Source organism: Giraffa tippelskirchi, chromosome 1 (assembly GCF_054371585.1).
Source record: "Giraffa tippelskirchi isolate mGirTip1 chromosome 1, T2T-mGirTip1v1.2.pri, whole genome shotgun sequence".
NCBI classification, from domain to species: domain Eukaryota; kingdom Metazoa; phylum Chordata; class Mammalia; order Artiodactyla; family Giraffidae; genus Giraffa; species Giraffa tippelskirchi.
This window is the reverse complement of record NC_137275.1, coordinates 167,693,836-167,721,808: the sequence shown is the minus strand read 5'-3', so window position 1 is coordinate 167,721,808 and position 27,973 is coordinate 167,693,836. Positions and strand designations below refer to the sequence as shown.

The window sequence follows — 27,973 nt, the reverse complement described above, 5'->3', positions numbered from 1 at the left end:
ATCAGTCCTGAATATTCATTGGAAGTACTGAGGCAGAAGCTGAAACTCCAGTACTTTGGCCACCTGATGTGAAGAACTGACTCATTTGAAAAGACCCTGATGCTGGGAAAGATTGAAGGCAGGAGAAGGGGATGACAGAGGATGAGATGGTTGGATGGCATCACTGACAAGATGGACATGAGTTTGAGTAAGCTCCTGGAGTTGATGATAGACAGAGAAGTCTGATGTGCTGCAGTCCTTGGGGTTGCAAAGAGTCAGACACGACTGAGTGAGTGAACTGAACTGAAAGTAAATCCAAAGTAAGCAGAAGAAAACAAATAAAAATTAGAGCAGAAATCAATGGAATCAAATAAAAGACTTTACTAGAGAGAAAATAAATGGCGCCAAAATAGGGATTTATCATTTTTATTGATATTTTCAATAAAAATGATTGATTTCTAGCTAGGTTAACTTAAAAAGAGAGAAAAAAAAGCACAAGTTACAGATCCTATAGGAATTGTGGTTGGGGGTAGGGAGTAGATAGAGAGTCAGAAAATTGCTCTTGTCCACAGGGAGAAAAGAGAGCAAGGAACTGGTTCAAGACGAGGTTCTAGGGACAATCGAGTCCTAGGTTTAAGCAGTAGACAACAGGACATCATTTTTTATAGTGTTCAAGGAGCAGGGTGTTAAAAGCTCATGGACAGTTCTTGGATTTGTTGGCACCAAGGTGAGGTTTCAAGCATCATCAACTTTCTGGCTTCAACCAGTCTAGGATCTATATTCTCATGGTCAGCAGTTTTCATCTGGTGGGGGAGTCTGCTTCCTGTAAAAACAACTGAGGAACGTGTGTCAAGCCTTTATCTCTGTCTTCCAGGGTACTAGGAGTTCGGCGATTCTGCTATGTGGCAGAATCATAGTCTAAATTGTTACGAGTTCCCTAGCCCAACAGCTATTCTTTGTTTCTACATCTTCATATTTCCCAATCATTAACTCTTGAACCAGCATTTTACTTTAAAAGACAAGGACACAGGGCCTTGTACACAGTTTCATGGTGAAGTTAATGACATGGTCAGCTGCCTATCTTTATATATGTGTGTTGGCAAGATGAAGAGGTCAGAGCAGGAGAAGCATTGACTTTTTGGAGCACATTTGAGATATTACTTTTGAAAGTTTCTTAAGTGTGAGGATGCACTTTGACAGTGGTCCTGCAGAGAGAAGGGAGGGGTGGCTAATAATATCCAGCTAGGGTCTGATGCCATAAAAATGTGAGTTAAAAAAAAAAAGAACTAAGGGTATATTTAATGAGATATGGATATTATAGCTTAAAGAAGAGTGAGAGAACTGAACAGATTTTCAGACTGAGGAGATGTAGGCAACAAGGTAGAAATTAAAACAGGAGCAGAGATGCAAGAAATACTATCCATACTAGAAAATTTCAGATACTTCCTTTGCTAAAGCTTTTCTGGCTCCTCTGCTAGACTCATTCATTTAATCATTAATTCATTCCTACATTCACTGAACAACCATTTATCAATTGTCTGCTATGTGCCTCAAACAGTGCTGGACACTAGCGGTATGATGGAAGCCAAGTAGACTTTTGGTCCTGCATTTGTAGAACTTGCACAGCATTGGGAAGATCACTGACAAGATAATGAATGAAACTGGTATTGAGGCAGGGATGGTGGACTGATCAAGAGTGTATCAAATGAGTATCAATGAAATGAATATCAAATGAATATCAAATGAATGTCAATATCAAGTCTGGAAAAGATAAAATTATATTTATTTATTTAAATGCATTTTAAAACATCAGAAAGACTTTAAGTAAAATGAGCATTTTAGAACTTGGTCATCATACTTAGCTGGAAAATTCATTCATGCAACATGCTTCCATCCACAGGGGTAGAGATAAAGGCAACAGTATTGTGTGTATGTGTGCAGTTTATGGTTGATGGGACTTGATACAATGTTGGATTAAGGCAAGCTATTCTCTGTAAATAACCTGAAGGATAGAAAAAGACCTATAAACTTCATGATTTTTGTTTTGACTTTCCTGCTATTAAACATATGTATCGTAAAGAATCAGTTGTCTATACCCTGCTTTTTATCCTTATCTGAAGTGGAAGTCAATGATGCCCTCACAGGGCATTTATTTTTATAGCCTGTTAAGCTGTAAAACAACACCCTTTATCTATTTCTGATTTAAGGGGTACACTGTACCATGCATTTTTGTTTGTTTAGAGTATGAACCTTGGATTTTATGGGGATGCCCTGTGTGAATCTGAAACATCAAATTGTGTATCCACATATCTAGAGACCTGGAAGTATCTGTAGATTTTAGAGTCTAATTAATAATTATTTAGATAGTAAATTCCTCAAAGACCCCTGCTGCCTCTCAAAAATGGTTCTGATTTCTTATCCTGTTGATATCATATATGAATTATAGGTTTAACTGGGAAGAAATTAGAGAATTTCAATGTAGGAATATATAAATGTTTTTATAAATTTTGGTGCAAGTTTTCTTCCTTGAAAAACACTTGGGACCAGACACATTCTCTTTCACTCGCATCACGCAGTGGATAGTTTCGTCTGACCTTCATGTTCATGGTGTTACCAAAAGCCCCAAGGGGCTGTAGCTATTAATACAAGGAGGACACAGAGTTATAAGTATTCATATGTACTTGTGTACAGTGGCAAAGAATTTGCCTGCCAATGCAGGAGACACAGGATCGATCCCTGGGTTGGGAAGTTCCCCAGGAGCAGGAGATGGCAACCTGCTCTAGGATTCTTGCCTGGGAAAATTCCCTGGACAGAGGAGCCTGGCAGACTACAGTCCATGGGGTTGCAAAGAGTTGGGCGCAAGTGAGTAACTGAGCATGCACATGCGTGTAGCAGGATATCTAATTTCTATTACTCTTTTTTACTTCATATATAATGACTTTAAAGATCTTACTCATCTTGGATTGCCACTGATATCCATTTGCTATCAATTGCTCTCTCTCATAATGAATTTTGCATGTAGGTTTCCAGATGATTAAAGAGGTTTATGTTAATTTTGTTGCTGTTCAGTCACTATGTCATGTCCATTTCTTTACAACCTCATGGACTGAAGAATGCCAGGCTCCTCTGTCCTTCACTGTCTCCCAGAGTTTGCTCAAATTCATGTCCATTGAGTCAGTGATGCTATCTAACCATCTCATCCTCTGCCACCCCTTCTCCTTTTGCCTTCAGTCTTTCCCAGCATCAGGATCATGTTCAATGAGTCTGTTCTTTGCATCAAGTAGCCAAAGTATTGGGGCTTCAGCTTCAGTGTCAGTCCTTCCAATGAACACCCAGGACTGATCTCCTTTAGGATGGACTGGCTTGATCTCCTTGCAGTCCAAGGGACTCTCAAGAGTCTTCTCCAGCACCAAAATTTGAAAGTATAAATTTAAGTTATTCAATTAATTTATTTCAATATAAAATTGTGGCACAGTGTTGCTTCTAATTATATTTTTATAAAATAAATATTTCCAGATAAATGCATATAGTTAAAAATAGCTCATTGTTACATATTAAATGACAAAGAAAAGCTATTTCCATTTTGCTTTTAAACTTTCTTTCCTCTGTTTTAGTCCTATCCATGTTTTTAAAATTGCATAAAGTGCAAACACAAATTTTCCAAAAGTGCAGTAGCACACTAATTATGCCTTAGGAGCAGAGTCAAAGTGGAAATTAGCATTTTACAATACAATGTGTTAAAATAAATGAATCATTTGCTAACTGTTGAAAAAACAACAAAAACAAGAGGTTCAATAAACACAGTTGCTTAAAGAAAATACCAGATAAACAGATAGCAAGATTCCTATTGTGTTCCTGTCATCCCTACTATTGCATACACAGAAGATTTGATAGTTTTTTACAGGAAAAAAAATGTAAGGATAGTTTCAATTTGACACACTGTCACATGGATAATACAAACAATTTCAAAGGCCTTTACAAAAAAGGACAGGCCATCCAATTTGTTTATTCCGAAGAATAATGCTGAATTTATGTGTACTTGGAAAAGAAAGATGAAGTCCTAATTTTAATCCTCTGTGTCTGTCAGTTGTTTACTTTCTCCATTTCCATTGCGACATCCTGGTCAAGATGGTCATTATCTAGATGGCCTTGGGTTGTTATCCCTAAGTGCTCTCTCCATTTGAATTAGACCCCGGATAATGCTCTCATTTCCTGCTTGTATTTCAAACCCTTTATAATGCAACTCCCCTTAAACTTTCAATCTAAAATAGCTTTTCACTGTCTGTTTTATGTCCCTTATATGCCTTAGCTCATTAACAAGTTCAATTAAAGAAGTATACAGTGCTGGGTACTATACTGAAAAAGTTTTAGTTGCTGTCTTTTTTTCCTCCTAACATTTTATTAAGGGCTGAATTGTATCTCCTCCCTAGATTCTTATGTTGAAGTCTCAACCCCTAGTACCTCAGAATGCAACTGCATTTGGAGTTAAGATCTTTAAGGATATAGTTAAGCTAAAATGAGGCTATTAGGATGAGGCTTTAATCGAAGATAACTGTTGTCTTTAACAAGTAAAAGGAGAGACACAGGGATGTGTGGGCATAGACCAAAGGCCACGTGAGGACAGCCCATCTACAGACCCAAGAAACAGCCTTCAGGAGGAATCAACCCTGCTGACGTCTTGTTCTTAGACGTCCAGCCTCCAGAACTGTGAGAAAACAAATGTCTGTTGTTAAAGCCATTCAGATTGTGGTATTAATATTTTGTTTCAGCAGCAGCCCTTGCAAACTAATACACATGTATATTTAGTAGGTTATCAAAAGGAACTGATAACATTGTAAAAATACCAATTTGCCCTGAAGTTAAATTCATATAATCCAGGAAACATAGAGCCAATATAAAAATGGATTTTGAAGACATCCCCTCTTTGCATGCTTTCCCCTGTCTCTCCAAATCTAGCACAGCTCCTCATCTATTATCCCATGAAATGTTCTCTGCTGCTCTGGGCAACTTTAACTCCCTTCTCTGGATCTCTTGAGTACCTAGTTCTTAGTCCAGTGGAAAGAAATATATTCAACATCAGAACTTTGTTCTTATTCTGAGCCCAATGTTGAAAACTAATATCAGTATATTTGTCTACTAAAGATGGCACAGAGGGAAGGAAGACAGAAGCCCCTTGCCTGTTTGCTCCATCTACCAGTGCTCATCCATTCCCTTCTCCATTGCTCACAGTGACAGTTGGGACACCAGTGCATGAGACATGGGTTTAAAACCCTTGAATCACATTACACTTCATTATCTTCAAATATCCTCATAAGATAAGAGCTCTCATATGAGGAGGCAGGCTACACCATATACTTAAAAAACCACTACGCTAGGATGACATACAACGAACTGAACTGAGCTTAGAGGGATGAATTTTATTAATAAACTGCTTGCTAAATGAATTTGAAGCCCCAAATTTTTCTAAATTAAGTAAGAAAACTTCCATATGGTCTAAGAATCTAAGAACAGGAACTACCCATGGAGCAGGGCTCTGCTTGAAGTTGGTATGGCTTTGGCTTCATGACTAATCCATATGTGGGTGTCAGGTCAAGCTCGACCCCAGGGCATTTCTTCAGTGTGAGCTGTTGCAGAACTGTGGTGATGCAAACGAATACTTCATTTTGTGCAACATCTTCTCCGAGACACTACCAGACGCCCATTCCAAAAATGAACACTTTCTCAACAAGACTTTTATTCAGTTCCCTGTTTTCATTCAGAAATCTCTCAGGTCTAAGTAAATTGGGATTATCCCAAATAGTTCTGTATAAAATAGACAAAAATAAAAATTTTTAAAGAATTCATTTTATCACTTTTACTTTTGTTGCCAACTTCTCCATAATAATTTTGCTTTGGATAAAGTCTTTCATACAAGTTCAGAACAATGTATATAAAGTTATATACACATATATTTGTGTGTGTGTGTGCGCGCGTGCGTGTGTGTGGTGCTTCCCAGGTGGTGCAGCAGTAAAGAATCTGCCTGCCAAGGCAGGAGATGTAGATTCAACCCCTGGGTCGGGAAGATCCCCCTGGAAAAGGAAATGGCAACCCATTCCAATATTCTTGCCTGGAAAATTCCATGGACAGAGGAACCTGGCAGGCTACAGTCCAGGGGTTGAAAAGAGTTAGACATGACTGAGTATGCAAATGTATATGTATATAGTTATGGAGGTATATAATTAGATAATTATTGTGGATATATATGTCATTATTCCCTTTAATATGTTGACAGATTTAGTTATCTAAAAACTTAGTACAATTATACCTATTTTTCACAAAAATGGTTTCTGGTTCATTAAATAGTGAATAAAATACATGAAACATATTTTAATTTTTTATTATTTTAAATGAATAATTCTACAAAACTCTCATTAGAATATTCCAAAATCGTGGTTAAATAAAAGGTAATAAATATTTTAATTTCCTTGGCTTCAAGCAAAAGCAACAGGAAGGATTAGACTATTGAGTCCACACTTCTCACCCTGGTGCTCTTGCACTGTGTTTAGGAAATAACCTTCACATATCATCACAGAGAGGAGCCAGGTCTCCTGAAAGCAACTCTGATTGAGGCGGTTGCCCACATTTGGTTCTCTCTTTTCCTTCCACCTTTTGTTATAAGCACTGCATCAGGCTCATCTACAATTAATGATAGTGTGTTACCTACATCCTAAGCCATACATCAGAGACTCACCTGACTTCATAAAGAACTGGGTCTCTTTGCCTATAGATGTCACACTCTTCCTAGGAGAAAAATTTGTTTTCCCTGAGACGGAGGTCATAGACCTGGAGATTTACAAATGATATTCAGTCCTCCAACAAACTTTGTTTTGCTCTCATAATCTTTTTTTTTTTTAATAAATTTATTTATTTTAGTTGGGGGCTAATTACTTTACAATATTGTAATAGTTTTTGCCATACATTGACATGAATCAGCCATGGGTTTACATGTGTCATAATCTTTTAAAAGTAATTCTCATTGCTGCTAACATTTAAAAATCAAAAGATTCCACAAGAAAATCTCCATCTCCAAGTTCTTGTTTAAAGAACTAAACTAAAAGAGCTGATAACACTGCGACAATGTCCTGCTCACCAATAGTTTACTGGGTTGGAGAGATACAATAGATGACCTCTCCCCACTGCTTCAACGTAAAATTCACTTTTCATATTTTCCATTGCTCAGTGCGTGCTTGAACTTGTGACCTTTTAGATTAAACATGAATAATTTCCCCATACTATCAGGTCTTGAATTACATACTCATTTAACTTAAACAAGTGCCTTCCTACAAAGAGTACTTCTTTATTAACACCTGTGTTCACTGAGCTTGTTTGTTCATTACTCAATAGTCAATATAATCACAAGTTCTTAGGATACTAGAACACTTGAGATACTTGAGGTTGTACTAACAGAAAATAAATGCCATTCAGTTTACACTGACTGTATTTTTTTTTTATAGTGGATTTAAAAATGTTTAGGTTTATCCAGCATAATCACTGGGTGGAGAAGAGATGTATCAATCTCTCTGACAATAAGCTTTCCAGTGGGACAGACTATGCAGTGTATTCCACCATTTTGCTGCTTACAGAGATCATGAAGGTACTATTAGGAGCACAGGATAATAACTTCCCTCCCTACAAGGCTAGCATCTAAGCCATCAGTCAGATGAGGTCTTGGGTAAAGAGGGAGAAGCTATACAGAGTACTGCACATACGGCTAGCGGAGTGTATAAGAATGCAATCTTGGGAATTCCCTGTTGGTCCAATGGTTAAGATTAGGTGCTTTTGCTGCTGAGGCCCAGGTTTGACCCTCAGTGGGGGAACTAAGATCTGGAAAGCCATGTGGTGTAGCCAAAGGAAACCAAAAAAAAAAAAAGAAAGAATAGAAAGAAAAGAATGTAGTCTTTACCAGTTTGCTGGAAACATCAAGCCCTCACTACATGGAGCATAATTTCCATTAAACTAGATTTGCATATTAAATAGGATTTGCACTGGATGTGAATCCTGCTTCTGTTACCTGCTGAAAATGTGATCTTAAGTAATTTGCTCAATTGGGCTGAAAGTTTCTTCATCGGTAAAACTGGGATTATGGTAACACCACTATATAGGATTACTGTTGAGGTCAGAGTAGATATATCTGAGCTTTTTGTACCCAGCACACAGTTGTTATTTTAGCTGCTAAGTCATGTCTGACTCCCTGCAACCCCAAGGACTGTAGCCCATCAGGCTCCTCTGTCCATGAGGTTCTCAGGCAAGAATACTGGAGTGGGATGGCTGTCATTTCTTTCTCCAGGGGATCTTCCTGACCCAGGGATCAAACCCTTGTCTCCCAGGTTGGGAGGGGGATTCTTTACCACTGAGCCACTAGGAAAGCCCCCAGAACACAGTAGGGGTCTCCAAATACTGGTTGTACTCATCATTATTCCCACCACTGCCACCACCACCCATCAGTCTCATTTTTCACTGCCTGAGGTACTTTCAGCTCAGTCTGCTCTTCTGTAATTGATATGGGCAAGCCTCTAGCTGCATTTTCTTCACAAATATTTAGAGAGTGTCTACTATGTGCCAGGCACTGACCTAGGTGCTGGGGTTGAGGAAAAAGCAAATAAAGAGAGAAACAGAGAGAGAGAAAAAAACAACATCCAAAATGGCCCTCACTCTCATTTCTCCCCAGAGAAGCAGTGATATCTTGATGTGATAAGTTTGAGAACAGTCACTGGACACAACTGTCTTAGCCACTTCTGGGTTCTCTCTTCTGATTACCCAACCTGTAGAGAAGGTACATCTCATCTATAGTTATAAGGGACTAAGCTGAGGAGCCAGTTTCCTACTTCCCAGGGAGACTGCAGTTGTCCAACTTCACCAGAGTATGAGTGGAGAAGTATGTCTAATTCAGATGAAAACTGTGACTAAGCCTCCTTACTCTAGCTCTCAGCCAAACTGTGCAAACTAGTTCTGTTAATTTAGAAAGTTAATATTTTAAACTAGCTCTGACCTTTCATCTTGTAGTTGGTATTGAACTTTGGCAAATAATATGGATATTACTCATAGGGTGTCCTCAAAACCCAGCAAAGGATAAGACCAAAAAAGGGATGGACCTATTTGTTGGAAGGATTACCTGTTCCTATGTGTAGCCACTTGCTTTTCTCAGTACATTCCTGTCACTCCCTCTGCGGATTAAGCTGCTCAAATTCTAATCTGTATAAAAAAAGCACATGTTCCTACTCTTTGGAAACCTAGCATGTAAAATTTGATTTCACTAATAAAGAAAATGTGAGTGATTATATATTCAAAGGAAGACTCAATATATTAATGCATTCATTGTAGGGTTTCTCTTCATATATATATGTTTCTGAAACTTCCCATACAAAAGTACCTTTCTATACAACTTTTTAAGAGTGTATATTCAATAAATACTTATTAGGGTACCGTTTAACCTTCGCGTGTGTGTACATATGGTACAAGTAATAGCAAAAATTTTGCCCCCTTTACCTAAGATTGTCCTATTTATCTTGCTTCAATCTATTTCATTTGAACTTATTTTCTGCTTTTTGATCCCTTGTCCTTTTAGATGGAAAATAGTAAATATCCAAGTATAGAATAGATTAGTCCCAAATGATATATATATAAGATGCCTTTTATTAATATGTTTGTGCTAAAATTCTTGGGTCATATCACACTACTCTCATTGGCCAATGCATCTGATCTTTTTAGTTTATATATGAATTCATTTCTTCACTTTTAATAATATAATGAATACCTATTTTCTAAAATATGTTTCTCCCTATTAGTGAGGTCCTCAGATGTGTTTTCAGGATCCCAAAGTATATGATCACTTTCATTTCATCCCAAATGCCTCCTGTAAATTTGTTTTCTGTTCCTGATTCTTGGTAAAGCTTGTAGATTGTATTCTTTTATGTAGCACCCAAAGTCACCCTATGGAAGCCTTTGGGACAGAAGAGCTGCATCTTTAAATGTAGGACCTTTTTGGGGGGCTTCCCTGGTAGCTCAGATGGTAAAGAATCTGCTTGCAATGCAGGAGACCTGGGTTTGATCCCTTGGTCAGGAAGATCTCCTGGAGAAGGAAATGGCAACCCACACCCATATTCTTGCCTGAAGAATTTCATGAACAGAGGAGCCTGGTGGGCTACAGTCCATAGGGTCGCAAAGAGTCAGACATGGCTCAGCAGCTAACACTTCACTTTTTTATTAACTTAAGTTAAAGATGAAATCTGCTTCAACCAGAAAGGGGATCTGAAGGAAAGAGATCACTGTGAATAGATAGCATCACAGGTGAAATATGGAGAGCAAACTAGAGAAGTAAAATTCAGGGGACTGAGTGGCTTTCTGTCTGGGTTTGACCACTCAGCTAGTGGTCTTGTCCTTTGAGATCCCTGGGCTGAGGTCACTGCATTCTGCTGTGCTAATTACCACATGCGGTGAGAGACATTCCCATACTTTCACTATTTAAAGATGGGAAGAGAAAAAGCACTGAGAGTTTAATTTTTTTTAACTTAACTATATAGAATGGAAACAGTTTGAACTACTAGAACTTAAGTTGTTTACATACATATTTAATAAAGCCTATCTACTTAGCATCTATTTCTGCATTATTGACTATGCCAAAGCCTTTGACTGTGTGGATCACAATAAACTGTGGAAAATTCTGAAGGAGATGGGAATACCAGATCACCTGACCTGCCTCTTGAGAAACCTGTATGCAGGATAGGAAGCAACAGTTAGAATTGGACATGGAACAACAAACTGGTTCCAAATAGGAAAAGGAGTACATCAAGGCTGTATATTGTCACCCTGCTTATTTAACTTATATGCAAGGTACATCGTGAGAAACACTGGGCTGGAGGAAGCACAAGCTGGAATCAAGATTGCCGGGAGAAATATCAATAACCTCAGATATGCAGATGACACCACCCTTATGGCAGAAAGTGAAGAAGAACTAAAGAGCCTCTTGATGAAAGTGAAAGAGGAGAGTGAAAAAGTTGGCTTAAAGCTCAACATGCAGAAAACTAAGATCATGGCATCCGGTCCCATCACTTCATGGCAAATAGATGGGGAAACAGTGGAAACAGTGGCTGACTTTATTTTTGGGGGCTCCAAAATCACTTCAGATGATGACTGCAGCCATGAAATTAAAAGACACTTACTCCTTGAAGGGAAAGTTATGACCAACCTAGACGGCCAACATATTAAAAAGCAGAGACATTACTTTGTCAACAAAGGCCCGTCTCGTCAAGGCTATGGTTTTTCCAGTGGTCATGTATGGATGTGAAAGTTGGACTGTAAAGAAGCTGAGTGCCAAAGAATTGATGCTTTTGAACTGTGGTGTTGAAGACTCTTGAGAGTCTCTTGGACTGCAAGGAGATCCAACCAGTCCATCCTAAATGAGATCAGTCCTGGGTGTTCATTGGAAGGACTGATGTTGAAGCTGAAACTCCAATACTTTGGCCACCTAATGCAAAGAGCTGACTCATTTGAAAAGACCCTGACGCTGGGAAAGATTGAGGGCAGGTGAAGAAGGGGATGACAGAGGATGAAATGGTTGGATGGCATCACTGACTCAATGGACATGGTTTTGGGTAGACTCCGGCAGTTGGTGATGGACAAGGAGGCCTGGCATGCTGCAGTTTATTGGGTCGCAAAGAGTCGGACACAACTGAGCAACTGAACTTAACTGAACTTAGCCTATACTGGCATGCCTTTGGGAGCTGGAGAGTCTGGCATAAAGTTTAGTAAACTTTCAAATACCTATAAATGTATACTCTGTTCAATCTATTTGTGGCAACACTAGCTTCCTCCATCTATTGTCTAGCAAAATTCTTAGCTATTGAAAATGAAGTCACATCACATTAGCAGGTGGCTAAGGCTGCTCATGTGGTAAGTTAAGTGAGTCTGTATGACAAATTTAAATTATGGTTAGATTATCCATTGCTCCAAATTTCAATATTTTTCCCTCCTCTTAATTAGTAAATATAAAATGAAAGTTAATGGCATCATAATTTAGTTATGGAAAACATTCACATAATTTCCCTTGCTCTAGTTTAAATTTCATTAAAGAGTTTCAAAATAAAATATTAAAATAATATTAACATAATATAGATTTTAAAGAACTTCCTTCATTCATTCTAATGCTTTAGATTCTGCACTCTTCCCACACCACTTTTGGAAAAGTTTTTGTCCCAAAGGAGAAGCATATTCTTACCAATGAGGAATAGTAAAAGGAAGAAAGGAGGTATGCCAGAATATTTTATTTATAAAAGCTTCTGTGTAGGGTAAAATTTTCCTGTCTTCAAACCTGGGTGATTTCATCACAATGTTTCCATTTGAGGGGGGGAAAAAAGGACTTTTAAAATTTTAAAAATGAAAATATACTCTTGTAATAATTATATTTTTCACCTGGAAGCATGTTACCAATTTCTTTTTGAATTTTTGACTTGAATTTCTAGATAGTATATCAAATAAAGAAAGCTCCAGTATAGACATGTTGATATTGTTTCAAACCCTGAAAATAAAGAGAAAGTGTGTCTTGGAAAAAGGTATTAGCAAAATCAGATCTTCAATTTACTTTGTATTTGGATACTAAGAATCCAAGGAAAATAATCTACATATGACTGCTCATTAACAATTATTATACATTTTTATAATTATTATTTACAAATACAACTGTATTTATAATTTATATTTATAAATGTAATTATAAGTTGTATTTGCAAATACAATTATTATACATTAAAGTTTACTTCAAAATATAGGCTTAATATCTTACCCATTAGAATAGCCACTCTCAATAAAACAGAAAACAGCAAATGTTGGTGGGAATGTAGAAAAAATGGAACTCTAATGTATTGATGGTAGAAATGCAAAATGATGAAGTCACTATGGAAAACAATATGAAGAGCTCTCAAAATATTTAAAAAAGAATTACCATGTGACCAATCAATCTCACTTCTCAAAATATACTCAAAATGAAAATGTGGACTTAAAAAGATTTGTAAAACTATGTTCATGGTAGCATTAGTCACAATAGTCGAGATGGAAACAATCCACACATCCATTGATAGATGAATGGATAAACAAAATGTGGCATATACATGCAATAGAACATTTTGCAGCCTTAAAAAGAAAGAGATGGTGCCACTTGCTATGATACAGATGAACCTCAAGGACATTATGCTAAATGAAACTTAGTCACAAAAAGAAAATACTGTGTGATTCATATGAGGTATTATCATCAAAATCATAAAAACAGATTAGAAAGGTAGTTGCCTAGGGTTGGCAGGAGAGGGGGAAAATTGGGGTTTAATGGGCATAGAATTATAGTTTTAAAAGACGAAAAAGTTCTAAAAACCTGTTGCACAACAATGTGAATATAAGCGACACTACTGAATTGTACACATAAAAATATTTACGATAGTAAATTTAATCTAAGGGGCTTGCAACCACAATAAAAAATAAAATTAAAAAATTTTAATGTATAGGTATTACTATAAGGCAAATTAAAACAATGGAAATAGCTCACTGCAAAATAAACCATTGTTATAATAATAATGGCTATGCTCTATATATAATAATAATATCTTAAATCATTAATAGCTATTGAATGCTTATTCTGTTCTATGCTAATTTCACTGAGGAGAGAACTGTTCCTTGAGGACCTTATGGACCTTGCTTAAGGTGACTCAACTCAGAAGAGACAGGTGGGATACAAACTTGGACTTACCTGGCTTCAAGGCCATAAGTTTGTAGAAGTGCATAATGGAAGATTGAGTACATTCAATTTTTTGAAATACTAACTTTTAGTGTAGTTATTTTATTTTAAAAATTCATTCTTTAAACATGGTATCTTCACATTTGATATTATCTATATATTGATAAGATGATTTTCATTTATTATGAAAATTAAAGCTAAAAAGTCTATATAAAACTTCATCTTTTCTCAAGGATGACTTTACACTACATCAAAGAACACATTCAGTTTTCTTGAGAACCTGCAGTCAGAAATATCACATTGAACAGTTTTACTAGGCTGTACTAATTGTAAATTCAATTCAGTGATGACCTAATGGTTCAGATGGCAAAGACTCTGCCTGCAGTGTACAAGACCAGGGTTCAATCCCTGAGTTGGAAGATCCCCTGGAGAAGGAAATGGCTACCTACTCCAGTATTCTTGACTGGAAAATTCCATGGACAGAGGGGCCTGGCAGGCTACAATTCATGGGGTCGTAAAGAGTCAGACATGACTGAGTGACTAACACTATTGCCAAAATTAAAAATGTTATTTGTCTTTTCTACTAAATCTTATAAAATCTAGCAGCAAAAATGAATGGTTAAATCAGTATAACACAAGGTTTTCATGATGATGATGACAACAATAACAGTGATAATTCCAAATATTGATCAATATATTGCCCTGTCATTTGAAATGGGGGCTGTAATTAGTCTCACTCTAGAGATGAGAAACATGTAGCACAGAGATGGTTAAATATTTTACCAGGACCACACAAGAGACAAAGTGAGTCTCTAATTCAAATCTGTGGTTTCACTGCATTGGGACTTCAGAATGTGTTTGTTCTCTAAACAAACTTGCATCACAACATGTGCAAGAAATAAACCCAAATTTAGCTTCAGAGCAAAGAGAACTTCCCAAACATCTCTTCTCAAGATCTGGTTTTACATTTTTTGAACAGGGCCATCTCTTGTAGTGAGCCAGTAGATTCAACAGTTCTTATGCCATAAAATTTCTAACATGACTTCATAGTGCAAGCAATTATCCTGAAAATAAGTTGCCCATGAATTTGCCAATAATGGTGTCTATAGTGTCATACAGCATGGTACAAGAACATGGAATTCTATTCAGAATACATTGTCTCTATTTGCTATTAAAAGAAAACAAAACAAGTCATGAATGCTGCATAAAAGACACTGATTTTGTACATCGTAGAGCCATGAACATTATATCCAAGACCTAGGACTATCTGAATAAATATCAGGATTCATATTTTGATCATCATGAATTTTTCTTTTTATATCAAGGCTTAAGCAACCTATTGTTTATTTTGGCATGAGGAAAAATAATACAAACAAACAAATGCCTCTATTTGCAAAGGAAATTCAGGAACACAAATACGTAGATCCTAGGAAAAAAGTGAACCCAACTGCCAATAACTACGGCATAAAGAAGAAAGAAGACAAGTCTGAAGAATATTCCACCTAAAATGAAACTGTTAAAACATCTTTAGAATTTTGCTGTTGTTGCTGTTATACTAAGGGAATTTGCTTTGTACAGTCTAATATCTTACAGGAACTATAAGAAATTTGATAGTGTCAGCACAAATAATAAACAATCTATAATAGGAATAGAAGAGAGCTTCTTTAAAAAAAAGATTTTTTGATGTGGATCATTTAAAGCCTTTACTGAATTTGTTACAATATTGCACCACAAGGCAGGCAGGATCTTAGCTCTCCAACCAGACAACTGGATTGCCAGGGAAGTCCCTAGAACAGAGTTTCATTTGAGCTAAACTGAGGACTGTAGCCCAGGAGACAGATTCAAGAAGCACTTGAGTTGTGTTTCCTCAGAATTAAAATGGGGAAAGTTTGTATAGGAAAAAATTGCAAAGTTACATAAGGTGTCTGTCAAGAATTATGGTTGGAGTTGGCAAGAAGGAAGTGTGGTTGTTAAGCACGGATTGCCTAGGGTCCAAAATAGTTGCTTAGTTACAAGGAGAAATCTTCAAACCATAAGTTTGCAGCTGGCAGCTACTAGCAGATATTGTTTTGAAAATGGCTGGTGTTGTCCTTGAGTTTGATATAGCATAGAAAATTCAAGTTCTCAGTGATGCAGGAACATGTCTGAAACCATGTCCACAATGACCATCCAGCTCCATTACAGATTCCTGAACCACAGTTTTATATTTTGTCGGAACAAAGAACAAACATCAAACATGACAAGGGTACCTCCCTTCAAGGTTTCAAAAAAGACAAGTTAATATATTTACAGTAAGTCAGCATGACATGGTGTCTGAGAAGGAAATTGCATCTTCGAAGGAGTGCTAGAGTTGTTATCATAGCAAGGGGGGTGATATATTAATCCTATCTTCAAAGTGAATAAGTCTTTTCAGTCATGTCCAAATCTTTGCAACTCTATGGACCGTATGTAGCCCACCAGGCTCCTCTGTCCACGGGACTCCCCAGGCAAAAATACTGGAATGGGTCACTATGCCCTCCTCCAGGGGATCTTCCCAACCCAGGGATGGAACCTGCATCTCTTAGGTCTCCTGGATTCACAGGTGGACTGTTTACCACTGAGTCACTTGGGAAGCCCTATCCAAACTTGAGCGCAAAGTTGAAGCCAAATCATGTGCCCACCATGATAACTTCCCCAGACCTCAATACTTGAAAATAGCTTCCATCAATAGGTAAAAATGGTTAAAAAAAAACAACACTATGAAGTGTAAGAATAATAGTGGTATGATGGCGATATAAATTATCTCCCTGAAAAGGATATTGATAATCTGTACGAAAAACTCAAGAATCCTTTTATTATGTGACCCAGAAATTCTACTTCATAACATAAGAGTACAATGAAAAAGGAGACAAAATTGATGCACAAAGATGGTCATCTTAGCATTAGCAAGATATTCAATATCTGCATTACTGAGATACCGACTAGTAAAATGTGGGGAGGGTACAGACCATGGAGCACTATGCAGTTGTTAGAAGCAGTAAATTAAAAATACACCTGACAATCATGATTGGATCTTGAAAATATAATGTTTCATGAAAAAAGTTAGAAATGAGATGCAAATAAAAATGGTAATTTACATATAGTAAAGTTCATGATAAATATAAGAATACACACTAGTACATGAAAGTATCAAGCCCATTTTATAAGAATACATGAGACAAAAAAACAGCACTTAAACAGATTAAGAATAAATGTCAACGGGTTGGGAAAGGGACTGGGAGTGGGGTGTAGACTTAAAAGTAGTAAATGGCCGATATCAAAAGAAGGAAATACTTTATAGCAGAAAACAGAAAATTGTGATTAACCGTCATTCACCTTAAATACTGATAAATAGTCGTACATACCAGCTCCAAAGAGGTCACTCACAGTGCTTATAATTTCATCATTATTTAAGGTGGTTGTTTTGGTGACAGTGTATTTGTTGTGGCATGCATTAATAAGAGCATCAGTGATATCTTGGATATGGTCCTGAGGACACAAACCTTAACATGATTATTCATCCCTTCCTACATTTTATAGTACATATGACTCTCACGCGGGAAGAGCCATATTACCACGTAACTTGAAATGAACCCAATTAACTTAGGAATGTAAAGAATATATGTAGATCATTTTAAATCTTGCAACTAATTTTGCTTGTCAGTGGTAATGCTCAATCATGAAAGAGTGTAGTAAAGAAAACCAAGTTACCAAATTCAATTTTCTTCTTAAAAGCTTTTTTTTTTTTAATAAGTAAAGACTACGCCTATGTCTGGAAGCATACTTTGAAAAATTAGAGGTTAAGTTATAGAGAAAATGCTAAGCAATAAATATAAGAGGTTCTCAAACCTATTGTAAGAATTTTATTATAATCACCATGCAGAAGGAGGTGGGATTGGGATAGGTTAGGGAGTAGGAAAAAAATTTTATGAATTTCACAAACTGTTTTATTTACAGTATCTGATCTAGAATTCCAGGCTGGTACCTTGATACAGATTGTTTTCTGCCCATTCTTTTTAATCAGATGGGACTTAAGTCCTCACTCTCTTCATTTGTTCAGTTATCCACTTTTTCATGTTTCCCCCCCCCAAAGCTTTCCCCTCAGGAAATAGTTCTCTAACAACTAGGATTTTTTTCTAGTATTTACATAATTCAAGAGAGAAATTTTCTTTTCTGTGGACCATCAATTTGGGCCAAAAACATTTCAATGGCCTCACAAAAAGGTTTGCTTCTGTCATCTGGAGAACGTTTCTACATGTGTTATGATCTCAAGGTTCATTTCTCCATAGGAAAGAAACTCAAGATGGATCTGAGACTAAACTGGAAGCTTCCTATAGAACATTCCTTATAATTAATCAAAGAACTTTCTGAAAAAACTATGCTGATACTTTTAAGACCTCATAGTTTCAGAGGTAAAATTAGAGAAACAAATTTATTGGGTCATTTCTTCAGGAAATCCACTTACATGTTGATCATCATTTATCAGCCAAGGACAGATTCATATTTTAAGTATGCACCTTATCTGCACAGTAGGGAAATTCTGAGATTTCAAAAAATTCAAAGTTCTTTTTTGGGTCCCTACATGAGAACTAAGTAATACTGCCCTATAATCTCTCTGACTGGACTTCACATTTATTAACGATTTGGGTGAGGTTCATTATGGAAAAACTACAGTAAAAGATTTCCCTGGTGGCTCAGATGGTAAAGCGTCTGCCTACAATGCGGCAGACCTGGGTTCAGTCCCTGGGTCAGGAAGATCTCCTGGAGAAGGAAATGGCAACCCACTCCAGTACTCTTGCCTGGAAAATCCCATGGACGGAGGAGCCTGGTAGGCTGCAGTCCATGGGTTCCCAAAGAGTCGAACACGACTGAGCAACTTCACAGTAAAGGAACCAGGGTAGTACATACAGCTGTCTGAGTTCTCAATGCATTTCACCACTTTTTTTTTCCTTCTCACCAAATCCCTTGTCCTGTCATGCATTTAAACCCTTACATTATCATATTTTGTAAGATGATCTTGTACATGTAGAGCAATAAACATGCCTGATAGAGAATAAATAGAGAGATTAGTAATAAATAGTAATAGTAATAAATAGTAGAGAATAAATGCCTGATTCAGGGCATGATAAAACTCCTGGGGAGCATTTATAATTTGCAAAGGAAGGTATCGGAAACACGGTATGAAATCAGCAGGATTTGCAGCACTGGAGGCCTTGAGTAAGTCATTATCTGTTTTAACAATTCTAAGAAACTCCTCATCACTGTGGTCATATATCTTGCCAAAGCAAGGGCACAGACAACATTGGCCACAGCACAGGTAATAGCACCTCTAGGTTCAAAGCTGCCACTATTGGAAGTCAATTCTGTAAAGACTTTTACCAGCTTAGAGACTTCCTCAATGACATGTTCCTCAAGTAAGCAAGAGCAGGTGGAGGATTTTGCTTCTGCTTTAGAAAATGTTCATAAAGTATTGGAAGCAATTTTCTTATGAAGTTTCCAACTCTCCCCATAAATAACTGAAAACGTAAGACTCTTTCCTTTTGCCAGGAAAGAAAATTATACTTGTTAGGTTGGGCTGCAAAATGCTCTCCATTTTTGAGTAGTACTTCTTTCACCATTTCCATCCCATTCACCACTAGGACAGGCACCATGCGAAGTTTGATGAGAAAGACATCTCCATATTTCTTCCTCATTTCCATGAATGTAAGGTAAAGATGGTCTCCAAGCTGAAGAAGATTTCCCATGGTGGGGAGGGACCATGGACCAGGAGGAAACACCCCCTTTCTCCCTTTGTTTCCTAGTGCTCTTACAAAAACAAAAACCATCACTAAAATTATAAGAGCAGTGGTTACCTCTCCAGAAGTGACTCCCATGCTGAATATCATTTTCAGGTATAAAACACCTAAAATAGAAAAATTTAACCATCATTTTTGCTATTCTAAGCATAGACTAAGTAGTCTTCCTCCATGTAAACATTTAGGAGAAAAGTACAGACTCTTCGTATTTAGATGAAAACTATTATTAAACAATGCAACAAGAGGGTAAAATTAAACTCTTGTAAAATTCACTGTATGTCTATCTCAATTCTATTATTTTCATGATTCTAACCATCAGACTAAATCCTTTCATGTCACTTGTTGACATCATAGGCAGAAGAAGAGGATAACTCAATATAGGAAGCAGCTTGGTGGGTGGCAAATGAATTGAGGCTATAGAACCTGATAACAGAAGCAGAAGATATTAAGAAGAGGTGGCAAGAATACACAGAAGAACTGTACAAAAATGATCTTCACGACCTAGATAATCACGATGGTGTGATCACTCACCTAGAGTCAGACATCCTGGAATGTGAAGTCAAGTGGGCCTTAGAAAGCATCACTATGAAAAAAGCTAGTGGAGGTGATGGAATTCCAGTTGAGCTATTTCAAATACTGAAAGATGATGCTGTGAAAGTGCTGCACTCAGTATGCCAGCAAATCTGGAAAACTCAGCAGGGGCCACAGGACTGGAAAAAGTCAGTTTTCATTCCAATCCCAAAGAAAGGCGATGCCAAAGAACGCTCAAACTACCACACAATTGCACTCATCTCACATGCTAGTAAAGTAATGCTCAAAATTCTCCAAGCCAGGCTTCAGCAATACGTGAACTGTGAACTTCCAGATGTTCAAGCTGGTTTTAGAAAAGGCAGAGGAAACAGAGATCAAATTGCCAATATCTGCTGGATCATCAAAAAAGCAAGAGAGTTCCAGAAAAAACATCTATTTATGCTTTATTGACTATGCCAAAGCCTTTGACTGTGTGGATCACAATAAACTGTGGAAAATTCTGAAAGAGATGGGAATACCAGACCATCTGACATGTCTCTTGAGAAACCTGTGTGCAGGTCATGAAGCAATAGTTAGAACTGGACATGGAACAACAGACTGGTTCCAAATAGGAAAAGGAGTGCATCAAGGCTGTATATTGTCACCCTGCTTATTTAACTTACATGCAGAGTACATCATGAGAAATGCTGGGCTGGAAGAAACACAAGCTGGAATCAAGATTGCCGGGAGAAATATCAATAACCTCAGATATGCACATGACATCACCCTTCTGGCAGAAAGTGAAGAAGAACTAAGGAGAGTGAAAAAGTTGGCTTAAAGCTCAACGTTCAGAAAACTAAGATCATGGCATCTGGTTCCATCACTTCATGGGAAATCGATGGGGAAACAGTAGAAACAGTGTCAGATTTTATTTTGGGGGGCTCCAAAATCACTGCTGATGGTGATTGCAGCCATGAAATTAAAAGACGCTTACTCCTTGGAAGGAAGGTTATGACCAACCTAGATAGCATATTTAAAAGCAGAGACATTACTTTGCCAACAAAGGTCCGTCTAGTCAAGGCTATGGTTTTTCCAGTGGTCATGTATGGATGTGAGAGTTGGACAGTGAAGAAAGCTGAGCGCTGAAGAATTGATGCTTTTGAGTTGTGGTGTTGGAGAAGACTTTTGAGAGTCCCTTGGACTGCAAGGAGATCCAACCAGTCCATCCTAAAGGAGATCAGTCCTGGGTGTTCACTGGGAGGACTGATGTTGAAGCTGAAACTCCAATACTTTGGCCACCTCATGCGAAGGGTTGACTCATTGGAAAAGACCCTGATGCTGGGAAGGATTGGGGGCGGGAGGAGAAGGGGGCAACAGAGGATGAGATGGCTGGATGGCATCACCGACTCGATGGACGTGGGTTTGGGTAAACTCCGGGAGTTGGTGATGGACAGGGAGGCCTGGCGTGCTGCGATTCATGGGGTCTCAAAAGGTCGGACATGACGGAGCTACTGAACTGAACTGAACTGAATAGAACCTGACTTCATACTCATTAGCTGGGGGAATCTTCATCCTGTCACTTAATCTAAGTGCATCCCAGTTGTCTCTTCTGTGTCCTACTTAACAAAAATTAGTCATACATTTTCTCAACAAATATTTATTGAACACCCCAATGTCAGGCACTGAAAAATACATAACAAAATTTCACAGATTAATGAGGAAACTAGAAGAACAAAAAATAAGATTACAGAGTAATAAGTGGTATAAAAAACTGTGTATAGTGTCATCTGTCATTGTGTGAGGATGAAATGCAATCATCATTAAAAAGTACTTGGTTAGGGCTTCCCAGTTGGCTCAGGAGTAAGTATCTATTGGCCAATGCAGGAGACATGGGTTCGATCTCTGATCTGGGAAGATCCCACGTGCAGCAAAGCAACTAAAGCCGAATGCTACAACTACTGAACCTGTGCTCTAGAGCCTGGGAGCCACAACTCAGCCCACGTGCCAAAACTCCTGAAGCCTGGGTGCCCTGGAGTCCATGCTTCGCATCAAAAGAAGCCACCACAGTGAGCAGCCAGAGCACTGCAAGGAAGCGTAGCCCTCATGCTCTGCAGCTAGAGAAAAGCCCCTGCAGGAACAAAGACCCAGCAGAGCCAAAAATAAATAAACAAATAAATTTTTTTTTAAAGTACTTGGTGAATTACAAGCCGTTTAGTAGAAATCTAATTGGCTGTCTACCTAGGCTGTTAAGCTTCTCAGCCTGCTTGTAAAAGTGACTTTCTGAAGCAATTCTACTGGTTTGAAACCTGCCTGTATAGTCACAGATGGTTGATCCAAGGATAAGCCTTCAGTCCAAGATGAACCTTAGGAATATGGAACTGGGACTGTGAAGGTTCATCTTCTCATCGGGCAGCTAGGTGTATAAGACATAAATCTGAAAATAAAACTTGGGGACATTTCACCTGCCAGGAGGACCTGAGAAACTGTGAGAAAAGGTCTGAAAAATAAATGAAATAAAAAGGAAAAGAAATAAAAGATAGAGAGTGGTCTCATGACCTTGTATTCACTGTTTCTAGTATCTTCATGAGATTTTGTCCTCAGACTGAATTCTTTTCTGTTTAAACTAGCTAAAACTGGTTTCTGTTACCAAGAGGGTCGTACCTCTCTCCCCTGCAAAGTAAAGTTTAATAGACATGAAGAATATTTTTGTTAGTTATTGCATTTTTAAGATTTTATCTATTTATCTGCCTGCACTGGGTCCTCATTGCAGGACCCAGCTTTCTCTAGCTGTGGCGAATGGGGGCTACTCTTCCTTGCAGTTCTCAGGCTTCTCATTTTGGTGGCTTCTCTTATTGCAGAGCACAGACTCTAGACACCTGGGTTTTGGTAGCTGCAGCACACAGGCTCACTAAAGTTGCAGTGGGTGGCTCTAGCGTGTGATGCTTCAGTACTTGTGGCACATGGGCTTTGTTGCTTCACAGCTTATGGAATCTTCCCAGATAAGGGTTCGAATTGAACCTGTGTCCTCTGCATTGGCAGGCAGATTTCTAACCACTGTGCCACAAGGGAAGTCCAGCTATTGTATTTTATAGTAACTACAGAGAGAATACAAAACTTTCTCTCCTTTGAAAGAATATAACTGAATTTCACACTTGGAAAATTAGTTCTTGAGACAAAGAACACTGGTGGGCAGTATACTCACCGGCCAGTGTAAATATCCAGTTCTCTTTGGGTTTTTGAATAGGCCAGCACTCCATTTCACATATATATGTAATACATAGATACATATACATACTGAGAGGCATCCTTGCTAGCAGCAATGAATTCCTTTTCCAGTTCAGAAGAAAATGATAGGGGGGTAAAAAGCACTACACTTACGTTCTACTTTAAAAAAAAGCACCAAGGACCAAAGAAATGTGTATCTTAACTCTCCCAGCCTGAATATGTAAGAAAAACCTTGTTACCTATCTTATTTGATTGTTTCACCTTTCCAAGTTCACAGATAAAATGTGGCTCATTACACTCACTTGGTTGGAACTGTTTCCTAAGGAATAAATTTTGGAGCTAAAAGTTAAAGATTAACTTCTTTTAATGGGGGGAAAAAATGTACAGTTAAACTAACAAGGAAAACTTGAGTCCCTAATCAATGCAACAGCTGCAATTTGGAAAACTTTCTTTTTCTCTCAGTTCAGGAAGAAAACAGTGAGAATGTCACTGTGCTGCAGCTTTGCAGCATGCTGATTTTGAAAAACCTCTCCTGCTTCTATGACCATTTATCCCCTTACTAGGTGCCAGATCCAGAACTAAGCACTAATCCACACTGTCTTTCAAAACTCATACCTCTGTGAGGTAATGTATCATCCTGTTACAGAAAGGCTTCACAAGATAAAAAAAATCATTTTCCTCCTTTATTTCCCATTAAAAAATATATTTACTTATTTATTTGGCTGTGCCAGGTCTTAATTGTGATGGGAAACCTTTATTTGTGGCCTGGTGATCTTTTTTCCATTTATTGTTTTCAACTGAAGAGTCCAAACTCTTAGTTGCAGCATGTGGGATCTAGTTCCCCAACTGAGGACCCTGTAGAGTTTTAGCCACTGGACCACCAGGGAAGTCCCTATTTCCCATGTTTTTTAAGCTTAATATCAAATCACCAATTACTTGGAGCACTTGCTTTTTCACAAAAGTCAAAAAAGTCCATTTCTCTTAGGCATTCACCAAACTACTAATTTGTACATTGACAATAGTTCTATTATTGGTGTTTTCAAAGCAAGACTACTAAGTAGATAAGAATGGGTGTGGTTAGAAGTAAGTGTGGTTTGACTCCCACAAACATGACTGGGTTGCCCCTCCTACCTCTCTTGTTATTTAGCTGTGGGAACTCCGTTAAATTATAGTCTTTTTTGGTCTCAGTTTCTCATCTGTAAAATGGTCCCTTCAGACTGGAAGACGCTGAAGGCCAGCTCCAGCCTTCAGTAATCAGAGTTAGAAGGAAACACTGGACAGAAGCCTGAGCGTGATGTCCAGAGTTCCCAGAGCAGTCAGCGGTTCATCAACGAATGTAAAGAACTGTGTGACTGCCTTGGATTCTTTTCCAACTTGGGCCCTTCTAGTCTGTAAGAAATTCTCCTTGGCAGTTTACCAGACCGACACATTGCCAACTTTCCCAGCAACTTTCTCAGAAAGCTCTGAAGGCACATTCTGTTCCTGTTGTTTTGGGGTGAACTGGGTCTGAGAACAGAGGGTGTTCATCTCACTAAGGGTGGGCTGCTGCATCGTCAAAAATTCAAGGTGAACTCTAACCCCTTAAGAGAAGAACCAGGTGAAAAGAGCACAAGGAAGTTGAAGGCTTTTGCACGGATTCTCAAAACTAAACACACACACACATTAGGCCTCCTCCAGAAGCTGTGAAACCATTACAGGGTCCACATCCCAAACGGATCAATTAAATCCAAATCTCTAGGGGCAGAGGCATGTTAAAAAAATTCCTCAAAACGACTAAGGGGCATTCCAGGTTGCTGTCCTTTTTGGGGAGAAAACAACTGGCTGTGAGATCAACAAATCCATTCAGTTAAGTTACAATGAAGTTTGGAAGGCTCACCTGTGCCCAGAAATCTTGCAGTCAAATATGAGGAATCTGGCGGAAGGATCGAACGACAGACAAGGTTTTAAAGAAAGCTGAGGTTATCCTAGGAAACAGGAACAGTGTGGTTACAGAGGCAGCAGCCCTGGGGAAAGGCTGGGAGAAAACATGCTGGTTCTAGACAGTGAGGGGTGGACCTTGGACCCGTGTGGGGAGGAGTCTGGAGCTGGATTAGGGCATTTGAGAGCTAGAGAGAGGACTGGACAGGTCTCTGCAGCCAGAATTAGATTCTGGAAATTGGGAAATTCCAGCGTGAGTGGAGGGAGAGGGACTACACCTGGAGCGAGGCATCTCAAGAAGGGTGTAGGATGGAAACCGATCTTGGAAAGGAGGATGGAAAGACTTAACTGTTTATTTCAATTGCTGCTGATAAGCAGAATTACGGTGGAAAGTTATGTAGCAAGGAAGCAAAGAGCAGGAAGGAAAAAGCCAATGGTGCAGAGGTACTGCTTTACTGTGAATTTCAGGAAACCTGGGGCATGCTCTCAGCACTCTAGGCAATCAAGCGCAGGAGCAGGAAGATGGACGAAATGAAAAAACTAGGAACCTCAGGTTCCCTTTCGCTGGCATGTTTGGTAGCATCTCTGGAGTCTTCATCAAGTGGACAGATTCATTTTTCCACAATTAGTTAACTTCTGAGTATGACATTCATAGCTTTGATTTGAGAAAAAATTATCTGCATCAAGTTTTGTTTGACCTAGATAAACATCAATTTTTCCACCTCTCCAGCATGTACAGTCTAGTTTTTCTACGTGTAATTAGGGAAATGGTGTGTGGCTCATTGACATTTTCCTGTCAAGATGTCTATAAGCTATTATATAATAGACTTTTCTTTAAAGCTTTGGCATTTTTGGCCCCATAATTATTTGTGGTTTCAAGTCAGCTTTTAATGAGATTGTCCAAGAAGGATCATTGATAGCAAGTACTTTCTCACATGATGAAGAAAGCAAGCCCACAAAGAGAGTGCTAAACCTCAAAGAATAACCATCAGGCCCTGAGCTATGGTATCATATTCACAAAACATCATATATTTCTAAATATTGAAATTATCAAAATAATATGATCAAAAAAAATCTGACAGGTGCTTACAAACCATAGGGACTGTCTGATGCAGGGGCAGAACTTTTCCTAACCAGCATGTAGTCATGTCATATTTAGTTACCAAAAAAACCCACTTGTTTTAGTACTTAAGTTTTTCTTTAAGTATTACATTCTTAGTACAATTAACCCTACATTGGATTAATGTATAGACATTACATAGTTATATAAAATTCCTCCTTCAAGTACTCATGTTACAGACAATTGGTAATAATTGCTTGGCAATGTGTCATTTCAAAGCTTTGTTAGTAGAAGATAATGAGAATTGCTTTGCATTCCCATTGGTTAAGAGGAAAATTCTTTCCATAATAATAATTGTGGCAGCTAATGTTTATTAGGAATAAACATTAATGCTTAATAAGCATTAATGCTTATTAATGCTTATAAACATTAATAAGCAAAGCATTAATAAGCATTCAATGCTTACAAGGAATAAGCATTGAAAGTACTTTACATATTATATCAATTATTTTTATACCCAACTTCTAAAAGAGGTGTTATTTTTTTCTCTGTTTGGCAGATAAATTTTGAGCCAAAGATAAATTAGAAAATAGGCTAACAATGTACATGAATTTGAGCAAACTCCGGGAGATAGTGAAGGACGGGGAAGCCTGGCATGCTGCTGTCCATGGGGTCACAGTCAGAAACGACTGAGTGACCAAACAACAACAGCTGTGCTCTTAGCCTCTGATTATAATGCCTTCTATTGGAGAATTCATGGGTTTAAACTTTGAAACTTCTGCGGCTTACAAGAGTAATCCTTACTGATGTTACTTCATAATACAGGAGGTGTATTAGGTTGTCAGGTGTGGCTTCCACCCGTGTACCAAATGGTCGGGGATGGAATACTAATTTCCAAGGAATGTTGTAACAAATCATCACAAACTTGGTGGGTTACAACAACAGAAATATATTAACTTACAATCTTGAGGTCAGAAGTCTGAAATCAAGGTATTATTAGGACCCTTCTCTTTCTAAGGACTAGAGGGGTAATTTTGCCTTGTCTCTTTCAGCTTCTGGTGGCTCCAGGTGTTCCTGGGTTGTAGACGTGTCACTCCAATCTCTGTCTCAGTCTTCTCCCAGTCTCTCCTCTGTGTGATATTTATTAAGGCACTTGTCATTAAATTTAGGGCTCAATCAAGAACCCTCTTAGAGAGATATGATTGGATATTAGTCATGCAGATGTCCTCTGGAAGGTATTCCAACATAGCTGCCTAAGTCTGGGATCAGGAACTCAGGAGTGAATCATTTCATTGGCCTGCTATCCTGTTGGTGAAATAGAAAACACTTGGTCTATGGCATATTCTGCACTGTGCTAAAGCCTTACACAGTCTCAGTTTTTATAAACCACAAGTATTTTCTTTCGAATATGTTTTCATTCTGATAAATTTCATACATGGAATCTCAACAGATTCTAAACACCAAAAACAATCTTGAAAAATAAGAACAAAGTTGGAGGTCTCATATTTTCTGATTTCAAAACTTACTATAAAGCAATAGTAATAAAAAGAGTTTGGTACTTCCATAAACACAGACACATTGATCAATGGAATTGAGTAAAGAACCCAGAAATAAATCCTTACATATATGAAAATGAACTCTGTTTGTTGCTCAGTCGTGTCCAACTCTTTGCAACCCCATGGACTGTAGCCCACCAGGATTCTCTGTCCA

The 27,973-nt window shown here is 38.1% G+C and overlaps 1 protein-coding gene across 1 annotated transcript; it reads right to left on the bottom strand.

Moving 5' to 3' along the window:
- Positions 1–4,608: 4,608 nt before the first annotated feature.
- Positions 4,609–27,568, bottom strand: LOC145516368 (cytochrome P450 1A1-like). Its single transcript, XM_081517512.1, is given in 9 exon segments — positions 4,609–4,684; positions 12,233–12,373; positions 12,442–12,532; positions 17,122–17,245; positions 18,750–19,045; positions 19,048–19,314; positions 19,317–19,658; positions 25,163–25,250; positions 27,225–27,568. Coding segments are annotated over 7 exon segments (1,320 nt in total). The 5' UTR covers positions 19,642–19,658; positions 25,163–25,250; positions 27,225–27,568.
- Between the last annotated feature and the right edge of the window lie 405 nt (positions 27,569–27,973).